This window comes from Oncorhynchus mykiss, chromosome 10, assembly GCF_013265735.2.
Source record: "Oncorhynchus mykiss isolate Arlee chromosome 10, USDA_OmykA_1.1, whole genome shotgun sequence".
NCBI lineage: Eukaryota > Metazoa > Chordata > Actinopteri > Salmoniformes > Salmonidae > Oncorhynchus > Oncorhynchus mykiss.
This window is the reverse complement of record NC_048574.1, coordinates 56,600,299-56,613,458: the sequence shown is the minus strand read 5'-3', so window position 1 is coordinate 56,613,458 and position 13,160 is coordinate 56,600,299. Positions and strand designations below refer to the sequence as shown.

Sequence of the window (13,160 nt, the reverse complement as noted above, 5' to 3'; positions counted from 1 at the left end):
TAAATAATGTGTTGTGTCATTTTGTCGTGACTTTTATTTTAAATAAGAATAGAATATGTTTCTAAACACCGCTACATTAATGTGGATGCTACCTTGATTACGGATCGCCCTGAATGGATCGTGAGAAATAATGAGTGAGAAAGTTAGATGCACAAATATCATACCCCCACAACTTGGTAACCTTGGCAACCTCTCACCATTACAATATATATATATATACATTGGATATTTTTGTGAAAACATAGGTGAGCAGTTTACTTATGTGTATGTATGTGTGTGTTTCAGCATGTGTGCGTTGTGCGCACGTGTTTTTCTGTGTATACACACTACACAATGTTTACCCCTCTTCTTTTTCTCTGTTTCTTAATCTTCTGTCTAATCCACACTGCTCCGGGGCAGCCACGTTTCATAAGATTTAGCAGTAAGACGCAATTTGGGGAACTGGAAAATGGGTCATTCTATCCTTTTGGGTTTCAGGGGGATTTAAATAACAAACAAAAAAAAACACAACATATTTAAAAAGCTCCAAATAGCTCCACACTCTCACCAAATACTCTGGGATTTCTCAGATACGTGCTACGAGGTTCAATTGGTGGGCTACTCTCGAATACAGTCAATTTGCACACGCATGCACGCTCTTATGCGCGTACGCACACACACACACACACACAGACAGATGTATGATCTTAATTTGATTACTCTTTTGTTGCTGAAAATGTGCCTGTGCCAACTTGTAGTATATTTGAGTTTGAAAAAGGATTTTAAAAGTTTATAATTTCGACATTGAAATTTCAGACTTGCTTTTTCCTTGACGAAAAGTGTATCAACCCCTATACAAATGTCCAATTTCCTTTTGCTGCAGGATTATTTTTCGGACGTAGAAAACTGGCTCAAATTAAGATCCTTCATCTGTATTGGCATTTGACATGGATTCACAAACGTGACGAACGCACACACTCACACACATGCCCATGCACACACACACACTCTTTACGTGCAGCGCAGAGATGAGAGAGTAAAGAGGAGGAGATGACAAGAAACCAGTATTTGAGCTTAGCCCTTCTCCTCTCCTCTCTGAGCCAGAGCAGGGTAAACCCATCAAAGAGATGACCCTGACTTATCTTGGTCCAAAGACCATCTCCTCCGACTACCCTCCGCATTGGGCTCCCAAGTGATGCAGTGGTCTAAGACACTGCATCTCAGTGCACGAGGCGTCACTGCAGTACCTGGTTTAAATCCAGGCTACATCACAACCAGACGTGATTGGGAGTCCCATAGGGCGGCGCACAATTGGCCCAGCGTCGTCTGGGTTTGGCTGGGTAGGCAGTCATTGTAAATAAGAATTTGTCCTTAACTGACTTGCCTAGTTAAATAAAGGTTAAATAACATTAACAAATCCCAATCCCTACAGCAGAAGGTGTGTGTTTTCTCTCTCCTCTCTACAGAACTCTCAGTAGTGGAACAGTGAGGAGGGTTACTCCTGTTCAGGGCTGGTTGTTCCCCATCTCTCTCTGTTTCTAATCCTCTCCTCTGCCACCAAGCCCATCAGGCCAACAACCTGGAGAGGACACACACACGAACACTCTCTCTCTCTCTCTTCCGTCCTCTCTGAAAGTAATGGCCACTTTTCAGTTCATGATTTGAGTATGAATTCATCTCTTGAACTGATTGGATTATAATGGCATGAACTAAATTCCCTCTCAGTGTTGATTCTCCGTGTTTCTCACACCATAGTTGCCCATTCCCAGTTGTTAGAATATTTACTGACTGCTCTTTCCATTAGTTCGCAAACACAAACACCATCCATGTCGGCCTGTGTTTAATTAAAGGTATAGTGAACCTAAATGACAAAATGACATGATGGTTCCTTCCCCCATAAGCAGTCTATGGACACGGTAAGATAGCAATCCATGCTTTGGTTTTGTTTACCTGGGTCACTGTCTCCCATGAATGAATCACAACCCTTCAGAGTGAAGGGCCTAATGATGCTAATCACACTGACCTGTTCCCACTTGTGAGTGGTTCCTCGCTATTTTGAAGCAGCAGTACCTCTGTGATCGTTCTCTGATGGTCTTTGACTGCATGTGTTTCCTTATTGTTTCTTGTTTGTTTACATGTGTTTACTTATTGTTTGTTGTTTGTTTACCTGTGGTTGCATTAAGGAAGGGCTGTGAGGCCGAGCCAAGTGCCCCCCTGCTAGACAGAGCTCAGGTTCTCTCTTTCTTTATCTCTCTCTCTCTGTCTCTTGCTCCTCTCACACACACGCACGCACGCACACACACACGCACGCACGCACGGATGCACGCACACACACACACACACACACACATACACACACACACACACACACACACACACACAATCTCTCTCTCTCTCACTTTGTGCCTCTCTCCTCTACTCTTCTCCTCTCGCGTGGCTCGTTTGAACATGAGTTGTAGTTCATTAGAAAAGTGGAATAGTAAATGATTTGGCTCACTGGGGGCGCTCTGCTCCACGCACACTGCTCTGCTCCACTGTCAGACTCTCACACACACTTTCCTTCCCTCTCGCTCTCCCTTCCTCAGCACAAGCCTGTGTGTGTGCGCGTGTGCACTCAGTGTTTGTGACTGATAGGACTGTGGTATGTGTGTGTGTGTGTGCATTTGCTTCCGCTACAATATGCGTCTTGGGTTACAAAATTTGAGAGTTGTAGATGCAGATGTAGGATCTTTTGTTGTTGAGACTTTTCCTTCATAGCAGGAAATCCAAACTTGTTGTGTTTGAGGTTTAAGAAGGCTTCTAAAGTTTGTCATTTCCACTTTAAAAGGTCAAATGTATCAACCCAAAAACCTCCTGCAAAAAAAATCCATTAATTCGAGTCTGCATAATAACTCACATGTCCTGTTGCTGCAGGATTGTTTTCCTGCTGCAGTAAACTGGCTCAAATGAAGATCCGACATCTGTGTTGGGAAATTGAGGGTTGCATTACATTTTGAAATGTTATATCCACATAACCATCAATAACCATTACTGCCTATGACCGACTGCAGTTTCACAATCTTCCATCTGCAGATATGTTTAAAGATTTGTTTTCTGTAATTTGCCAAGTCTAACCAAGGCAATTCAAGAGGGAAACATGTTTTCTCTACAATATGCATCTTAGCTTACAATGTTTAAGAGGTGTGGATATTGGGTGAAATGTTATATCCACACAAACCATCAATAAAAAATAACTGGCTATAACCATCCAATGGAATTTCACACTCTTCCCTCTGCAGATATTTTTCAAGATATTTCCTGTGAGTCAGCCCAAGGCAATTCAAGAGAAAATATGCTTCGCTCTTTCTTGGCTCATTCTTTTGCTGTCAACACCTGCTGTTTTGTGTGAACAATACTTTTCAGTTTTTGAATATCACAAAAGCACGGCGGTGGTTAGCCATCTTGGCAGCGAGAGAGGGCGAGAGAGAGAAAGAGAGAGAAAGAGAGAGAGATATAGAGAGAGAGAGAGAGGGAGAGAGAGGGAGAGAGAGAGAGGGAGAGAGGGAGAGAGAGAGAGAAAGAGAGAGAGAGAGAGAGAGAGAGAGAGAGAGAGAGAGACAGAGAGAGAGAGAGAGAGAGAGAGAGAGGGAGAGAGAGAGAGAGAGGGTGGGTGGGTGTACCAAAGAGAGAGAAACAAACAGAGAAAGAGAGAAAGAGAATGAGAGAGACAGAGCGCATACAAAGAGTTGGCTTGGATGTCGGAACAATAAAAACAATTGTGTTGTATTGAAGCCATGTCAGCGTTTCAGCCATCTTGGCAGTGTGTAGCCTTCATCTGATAACAGCAAGGCATTATGTGAATATATCCACAGACGGGACGTTGTTTGTGACATTACAGTGGCATAATGCACTGCCAACAATGATCTACGTCACATCAGTTGCCAGCAGGACATCCTCTAGGCCTGTTCTCTGTGGGGAGAATATGTGTGTGTGTGTGTGTGTGCGTGTGTGTAACATGCAGGCTCTCTTCTCATGCGCATCATAATAATTCTCTCTCGACCATGGCATAAATGATCAACAGCTTCTGTAACAAAAGACTTTGAAATTCACACCATAACCCCCAACAGTTGTCATTACCTTCCTTCTTCTACTGTTGTTGTGTTCAGAGCTGAAACTGAATTATTATTGTTTAGAAAAGGTGGAGGTTGGCCGCTTGTGGAGGATGGATTATCTTGGCAAAGTAGAAAAGCTCACTAAAATGGATGTAAAGAAATGTGTGCCCCAACAGCATTGTTAGTGTGTGTGTGTGTGTTGGGGGGGGGGGGGGGGGGGGGGGGGGGGGGGGGGGGGGGGCAGAGACAAAATATACTGAACAAAAATATAAACACAACATGTACAGTGTTGGTCCTATGTTTCATGAGCTGAAATAAAAGATCCCAGAAATGTTCCATACGCACGAAAAGCTTACTTCTCTCAAATTTGGGGCACACATTTCTTTGCATCCATTTTAGTGAGCATTTCTACTTTGCCAAGATAATCCATCCTCCTGACAGGTGTGGCATATCAAGAAGCTGATTAAACAGCATGATCATTAGACAGGTGCACCTTGTGCTGAGGACAATAAATGGCCACTCTAAAATGTGTTAGAGTTTTGTCACACAACACAATGCCACAGATGTCTCAGGTTTTGAGGGAGTGTGCAATTGGCATGCTGACTGCAGGAATGTCCACCAGAGCAGATACTTTCATGTTCATTTATCTACCATAACCTGCCTCTAATGTTGTTTTAGAGAATTTGGCTACATGTCCAAACGGCCTCACAACCACATGTAACCACGCCAGCCCAGGACCTCCACATCCAGCTTCTTCACCTGCGAGATCATCTGAGACCATCCACTCGGACAGCTGAGGAAATTGAGGATTAATGCTGTCTGTAATAAAGCCCTTTTGTAGGGAAAACCCCATTTTGATTGGCTGGGCCTGGCTCCCTAGATGGTGGCCCTGGCTCCCAGGTAGGTGGGCCTATGGCCTCCCAGGCCTACCCATGGCTGTGCCCCTGCCCAGTCATGTGAAATCCATAGATTAGGGCCTCATTAATTCATTTAATTTGACTGATTTCCTTATATTAACTGTAACTAAGTAAAATCGTTGAAATTGTTGCATGTTGAGTTTATGTGTTTGTTCAGTATACATCCGTAGTTCACCTGAACCACTTCAATATCCTTAGATTAGCTTAACACTATCTCTAACTCAATCCTTTGTTCTACCTCATACCTGCTCATACCTCTTCATAGCAACCTCTTCCATTACCTATTACAGACCTCATAGTCCAGCGTTACATACGACTTCAAAGTAACGCATTGTGTAGCCTAGGTTTTGCGTCCCAAAATGGCACCCTGTTCCCTATATAGTGCACTACGTTTAACCAGAGCCAGGGTCCTGTTCAAAAGTAATGCACTATATATGGAATAAAGTGCCATTTGGAACGGAACCATCGACAAGCGCCACTCTCTTTCGCTGTTGCCATGGCGTCGACAGTTGCATTAGTTACAGGTGTTGGTACTTTTATTTTTCTCCTTCTCTCCTTTCTTCCTCTCCGGGGTATTTCTGGAGAAGAAAAGAAGGGAATACGCCCCCCTTGACATTTCCCAATTGTCCAGAGCCGTTAGTAATTCCACAGAAGGGCATATGACTATTGTCCGTTGTCCATTATTGTTCGTTGTCCCACTGTCTTAAGTTGTACTTGAACGTGTCTACCGGTATGAAACGGTACCGCCCGCGGGGAGAGAGAGGGGAGCTGAGGACAAGGTGTGAGTGATGTCTGAGTAGCAAGTAGAATGTGCGCGCTATAATGCAGTGCTACTTCCACATCGGTATTTTCTTTCCCGGTGTATTTTCAGAGTTGATCAATGACGTAGTTTTGCAATTAGAGGCATTTGTCACTCGGCTTGCTCTGTTTCGGGCTGCCAACGGACATTCATTGGGAGATCAAACGTCAGGGGAAAACGCATTACATTTCTGGTCTTCTCGTTTGTCCTCTATTTCTTATTTTCTCTTGCATGTGGGGTTCCCTGTTCTATCAATTACGACATGGGTTGGTATAAGCTAGTAGAGAACTGGGGGGACCATTTCATGCAACAACAACAAAAAATACCGGATATTTTCGCGGGTGCGTGGACATCGACTGTAAGGAAAAAGTCGTCTGGAGAAGCGATTGCATTAATTTGCTCTAAATTAGCTTCACCTAATGAACCTCTCCCCGGCTGTAAACATACATTACTTCTGATGTTTGTTCCACAAATGTCAGTGAATGTCAGAGAAATGTCAGCGAGGGCACACTTTACTCTGCTGTACGTGTGTGTATGTGTGTCTGTGCGACTCTGCCTGTGTGTGTGTGTGTGTGCAGTCTGTCTGAACTCATCCTCACTGCAAAGGACTCTTATTTTGGGGTTTAATTCCAGGAGTTTGTAAAGGCCTACATGTATTTTGGGCAATTCCTGACATTTCAAAATAAACGCTTTACTTCCATGTCTCCTTTCTGTGTGGGAAGAGCCACTCAATTAGGCTTCTTACAAGGTAGATTATGCAATGTGTTTCCTGTTCATGTGATACTATTTGAAATATTCCTAATTTAGGCTAGTAGGCAAGATTTTGTCTTTGTAGGTATAGACTTCATGTGGAGCATATTTATCTACCATAGAAGAGAAGGAGAGCTTAATGCTGGCCAGTCTTCCCAGAAGCTTTATTCACTCCCAGCCTTGTTTTAGAAGCCCTTAGTCCAGAACCCTCAATTTCCCTCAACCCTCGTCCCCCCTCGTCTCCCCCCCCCCCCCCCCCCCCCCCCCCCCCCCCCCCCCCCCCCCCCCCCCCCCCCCCCCTCGTCCCCGTCCACCAGACAGAGGCACTGGACCCCCGGCCACATGCCCCAGCTGGCAACATTGGACTGGAGTGTTGCTTAGCTTCACGTTCCCATGGTAATGGCAGCCCTCCTCCCTCCTCTGCCCCTCTCCATCCTTCTGCTGTGGACTCTATCGACCCCAAATAACCCCAGTGAGTCAGATCCCCCTACTGACAATAGTATAGTCTATAGGAGGAGGCCCCTACACAAGCATATGTCAGGGTTTAGACTTTGCCTCAGGGTGTGTGTGTGTGTGTGCGTGTGTGTGTGTGCGTGCGTGCGTGCGTGCGTATGGCCACATCTGTGTGTTGCTTGGTATTACTCTTCGGAATTATAGGTAGCTAATTTGTTAATAGAACCGATTTGGATTAGACTTAATTTAAATGTGACTGGTACTTCTCGCCTCAGCTATATACTCCTAAGGGTTTTTTCAATGGTGATCATTGGAATTCCACTTAGTTCTGTACTTTTCAACTCACCTCAGACAAACTTCTCTCTCTCTCCCTCTCTCTCGCTCTCTCTCTTTCGCTCTCATATTTCCAAATGGATCCCTGCCTGTGTCTCCCCGCCTCAGTTTCCTGCCTTAATCAGAGACTCACCTGCATATATTAGCTCTGTTCTTCAAAGCCACTGCTCAAGCTTTGTACCCACATGTGTTTTTAGTAATCAGAATCCCACTTGCTCGCTCTCGGTCCCACCGAAAGGAATGATAGAGACTGAGAGACAAATCTAGGCCAACACACTCTTCTGAATGACAATCGGGTTTGAAGGCAGTAGGCAAAAACAGTGCGAGGTGTCCCTGAATCACATTCAAGCCTGAGTAAAAACACTTCAACACAACACCATTAAAGAATCTCGGCACAGACTCTTTTATTCTAGTTAACGTGGAGGTGTCTTTACTGTGAATCTTTAACTGCCGAGTTCACAGGAGGTTGGTGGCAACTTCATTGGGGAGAATGGGCTCGTGGTAGTGATGTGGAATGGTATCAAATAGATCAAACACATGACTCCGTTCTAGACGTTATTATGAGCTGTCCTCCCCTCAGCGGCCTCCATGGGTGGAGATGCGAGTGGTGTAGGCGCCCTTTAATGCAATCAGTGGTCTTTTGCCTGATTTCTTTCGTCATTTGCATGTATTTTTTTCACTAAAGTAGTGCACTGGCCCTTTACTTGCGTTGGTGGACCGACATGGACCTCTGTAGTGTCTTGCAGGATTCAATAGTTTGGATTTGTGAGAGTTGTTGCACTGTCCCTTTCTCTGTGATGTCATTCTAATGGAATCTAGAAATAACAAAACCCTGTCCTCAAACATGTATATCAAAAGGTGCAAAATGATGGTCAAAGACACAAAACATAAACATCTGTCACGTTCTGACCTTAGTTCCTTTGTTTTGTCTTTTGTTTTAGTATGGTCAGGGCGTGAGTTGGGTGGGTTGTCTATGTTAGTTTGTCTATGATTTTCTATTTCTGTGTTTGGCCTGGTATGGTTCTCAATCAGAGGCAGCTGTCAATCGTTGTCCCTGATTGAGAACCATATTTAGGTAGCCTGTTTTCCATTGTGTTTTGTGGGTGGTTATTTTCTGTTTAGTGTTGTGTTGCACCTTACAGGACTGGTCGTTGGTTGGTTGGTTGTTTGTTTTGTTTTCAGTGTTCATTAAAATATGAACACTTACCATGCTGCACCTTGGTCCTCCTCTCCTTCCCCAGACGACAAGCGTTACAACATCAAATTCCTTTTTTTTCAAATAACATGGAAAACAACCACTTTTTTTGTGCAGTATGAATTTACTATTATTACAAACCACTTAATGTAAATACATTACTGTATAGTACATAGGCTGGTCATCCAGGTTTGTACCTTCCATCACCAAGAAGAAAAACAATGCACAATACAGTCATTGAGTACATTGAGACATCATGTGGCTTGTGGTGTGATCATGTGGCTCAGTTGGTAGACCATGGCGGTTGCAATGCTAGGGTTGTTGGTTCGATTCCCATGGGACAATGCATGCATTCACTACTGTAAGTTGCTCTGGATAAGAGTGTCTACTAAAATGGGGAAAAAGGAATGAATAGACCATTTCTGTTTTCACATAGATATAAGATCAATTTGCAAAGTATCTCCAACTGGAAAACATGTGTTTTTTTTTTATATTCCACAGATGTCAGATGATCTGTTTTGTACAGATAATTATCCGACTCGAGTTATAAATGCGGGTAAACACTCAAATACATTTAGTTGAAATGTTGTCACAAAGGGTATTGCACTGGGTCTACTAGTCCTGGATTAGTGGATCGATTCAGACGTCTTCGGCGCTGGCAATTCTTGTTGCTAAATCGCAGCACCCCCACCCCAAAACTACTTCCCACGGCTATGGCAGAGACTCTCTGGTCCATGCCCAGGTTTGCAGAAGTAGGAATATGTTTAAAGTCTCCATTGTTTCCCCAATTTTGATACGTATTGGCTGAACCAGGGGGTAGAGTTGATATGCTTCTCTTTCGAGTGTGTTTTGAGGCGCTTGCCACCATCCCACTAGTCTCCTCTGTCCGAAATAGTTTGTCTCTCCCCGTCGAAAAGGAAACGCGAAGCTCTAAAGCGACTCCACCAAACTCCTCCGTTTCAGTTTCCCACTCTCTAATCCGTCCCTCTTTTAAACGGCTGTCGATGGTGCATGAAGTGTCACTGCCTAGGAATAGAGGGAGAAATAAACGGGGCATTCTTCGAAAAAGGCCTCGCCGCTGAAAGAACAAGCTCTCTCTTTCTCTCGCGCTCTCTCTCTCTCTCTTTTGTTTTGCCGCGAACCAAATACGTGTGTTTTTCTAACTTGTCTCTTTGTTTGTTCCTCCAGCAGAGACCATGACCACCGCTACGTCCCCCATCCTGTTGAAATGGGACCCCAAGAGTCTGGAGATCCGCACCCTGACCGTGGAGCGGCTGCTGGAGCCCCTGGTCACACAGGTAGGGACACATAGCTTTAGCAGAGGCTTCAGCTCACCGGGCTAACATAGTCGTTGGGGGTAACGGAGGTGGTTCAGCGAACCGCGATCGCGGGACGAGTAACCGTGCTGCCTAAACTGTAGCCTTGGGCTTCACCTGTCTTGCCCGGAGACCTTGGTGTAAACCCAGCTGGTCACTTACTCACTGGTTATAGCTAGCGACAAGGTAAGACGCTTTCTGGTTTTACTGGTAATAAAGTCACTGGTTATAAAAATCTAAGCTATACTGGGGTTGGATAAACCAAGTCATCTGGCTAGTGAGAGACAGTTTTATCAGAGGTGGTCCCGCGAACCACGATCTTGTGATGAGTAACCTTGCCTGGGCTGCTGCCTAGGCTTTAGCTCGTTGGGCTAACGCAGTCTTGTGATGAGTAACCTTGCCTGGGCTGCTGCCTAGGCTTTAGCTCGTTGGGCTAACGCAGTCTTGTGATGAGTAACCTTGCCTGGGCTGCTGCCTAGGCTTTAGCTTGTTGGGCTATCGCAGTCTTGTGATGAGTAACCTTGCCTGGGCTGCTGCCTAGGCTTTAGCTCGTTGGGCTAAAGCAGTCTTGTGATGAGTAACCTTGCCTGGGCTGCTGCCTAGGATTTAGCCTCGTTGTGCTAGTGCAGTTTTGTGATGAGTAACCTTGCCTGGGCTGCTGCCTAGGATTTAGCTCGTTGTGCTAACGCAGTCTTGTGATGAGTAACCTTGCCTGGGTTGCTGCCTTGGCTTTAGCTTGTTGGGCTAACAGTCTTGTGGTGCACAGGAGACTTGGGATCAAACCCAGCCAAACTCACACTCTCTGGTTATAGCTGACAACAAAGCTGACAACATGCTGGAATGACTAGCAGAGAGACTAGCAGGCAGAGAGATTCTGTATGGGAAAGGCTTCAAAAGATAAAAGTTATTCTTTCCATAGAGGCATTCCCCAGAAACTAGCGTGCTTAGCAACCGCTTCTCTAAAACAGCTTTGATAAACCTGCAGCTTCTGGGCAGGCAGCAGGTAGCAGCGCGCACACACACACACACACACACACACACTGTCCGTATCTGTTTTGAAAATGCTAGACTTACTGTTTAGCCTTATATTCTACAACCCCTTTACTCCAGCTTCCCCTTGAGAGTTTTGGAAGTATTGATTCTACACTTCTTGCCAGCTTCGGTCTGCCCCATTGTATCAAGCATAATTTCCGTTCTCTTTAATCTCTGCTGTTGATTTTATTTCTGGGTTAGTGACGGATGGTTCTGGCGTCCCTGGACGACTGGCTTAACAAGCAAGCAACAACAGCCAAACAGATGCGATCTTTAAAGCATGACTTGATGTGTGAGAAAATAGAGAATGGAATTTGATTTCCTTCTGAGGCACTGAGATTTGTTATTCCAAAGAAAGCAAAAGGTTTCGGACAAGGTTGCGGGAATTAGCCTGTATTCTGTGATGAAGCAAAATTAACCAGAACGTGTAGCTTGTAGTGCTGTGTGGCAATTGGTTGCTTGTCAAACGCCAGTTCATTAGTAGTCCTAGTGTGTATGTGCTGGTTGTTTTGTGGTGACGACGGCAAGGACAGTTGAAAGTCACCGGCAGTTCTTTGGTTAACATTGTATTGCAAACGCACGCACACATGCACGCGCACGCACACACACACACACACACACACAAACACACACACACAGTGTTGCTAGAGTTTGGTCAGCAGAACGTGATGTGGCTGAGGGCTTCCCATAGGAGGCCCCCACGCTGGGAGGCACATGGCATAGATAATACACCACACGCACACTGCTCTGAGCTAGAGATGAGAGAGTCAGCTTTTGTTTGTCTATTTGTGGATGAGAGAGACATTAGTGTGTGTGTTTATGAACACTGGGAGTGGAGCATTGCCCTCTTCCTCTCGCTGCTGTGTGAGGGAAAAGGCTTCCACCATGGACAGCCCCCCCCCCCCCCCCCCCCCCCCCCCTCCCCTGTAAAGGGACTTCCTGACTCTCCTATACTGCTCCGACGGAGACTGAGACCAACTTAGCAAGATAGCATCGGTCACTATACTGCAGCTCAACAGTGCAGTAAAATATGAATATGCTATACTTCATCTATTACACGATCACATAGTTCATGAAGACAGCCGGTCTCCAAAGAGGGCAGCAGCGGGAAACGCTAAGATCACAGCTCGAAGGGAGACAACAGCGAGATTTGATTTGAAGAGGAGAGGAAACATTTTTGCTAAGACAAAGCCTGTGTGATTGATTTGGTTCATTTCAGGCACTTTTTTCCCCCCATCTGTTTCCTACTCTTCCGCCCATTTTTATATTTGCCAGGGAGGGATGATAGAATTTATTTTGAATGAAATGTGAACCTTTTTTTTGTCACGGCCTGTGACAACTATCTGTCAAGCGGTTGTCTCATCTGTACCGTGCCGCTTCAACGAGAACAGGAAAGGGAAACAGACAGGGAAAGAGAAGACGGAGGAGCAAAGAAGAGTAGCGGGTGAAGGGGTGAAAGAGGGTAAAGGAGAGATGAGAGAATGTTTTTTGGCTTGTATTGGTTGTGCATGTGTCTACACAGACAGTAGATGCATCTACGGATGTACACAACCTATTTTGGCTTAACAGTTTAGTGAGGAAGGCAGATGGATGTACAGTTGAAGTCGGAAGTTTACATACACTTAGGTTGGAGTCATTAAAACTCGTTTTTCAACCACTCCACAAAATTCTTGTTAACAAACTATAGTTTTGGCAAGTCGATTAGGACATCTACTTTGTGCATGACACAAGTAACTTTTCCAACAATTGTTTACAGACAGATGATTTAACTTATAATTCATTGTAACACAATTCCAGTCGGTCAGACGTTTACATATACTAAGTTGACTGTGCCTTTAAACAGCTTGGAAAATTCCAGAAAATGATGTCATGACTTTAGAAGCTTCTGAAATGCTAATTGACATCATTTGAGTCAATTGGAGGTGTACCTGTGGATGTATTTCAAGGCCTACCTTCAAACTCAGTGCCTCTTCGCTTGACATCATGGAAAAATCTAAAGAAATCAGCAAGACCTCCGAAACCTCCACAAGTCTGGTTCATCCTTGGGAGCAATTTCCAAACGACTGAAGTTACCACGTACAATAGTACGCAAGTATAAACACCATGGGACCATGCAGCCGTCATACCACTCAGGAAGGAGACGCGTTCTGTCTCCTAGAGATGAATGATTTGTACTTTTCGCACCAAAGTACAATCTCAGAACAACAGCAAAGGACATTGTGAAGATGCTGGAGGAAACGGGTACAAAATAATCTAAATCCACAGTAAAACGAGTCCTATATCAACATAACCTGA

At 44.8% G+C, this 13,160-nt stretch overlaps 1 protein-coding gene across 1 annotated transcript in view; it reads left to right on the top strand.

The window, feature by feature from the left end:
* The window catches only part of ctnna2 (catenin (cadherin-associated protein), alpha 2), a 672,433-nt gene that overhangs the window by 33,887 nt on the left and 625,386 nt on the right, over window positions 1-13,160 (top strand). Inside the window, exon 2 of the mRNA XM_036933400.1 lies at window positions 9,706-9,815. Within this exon, the coding sequence (XP_036789295.1) occupies window positions 9,714-9,815 (102 nt within the window). The 5' untranslated portion in view covers window positions 9,706-9,713. The remainder of the gene's footprint in view (window positions 1-9,705; window positions 9,816-13,160) is intronic.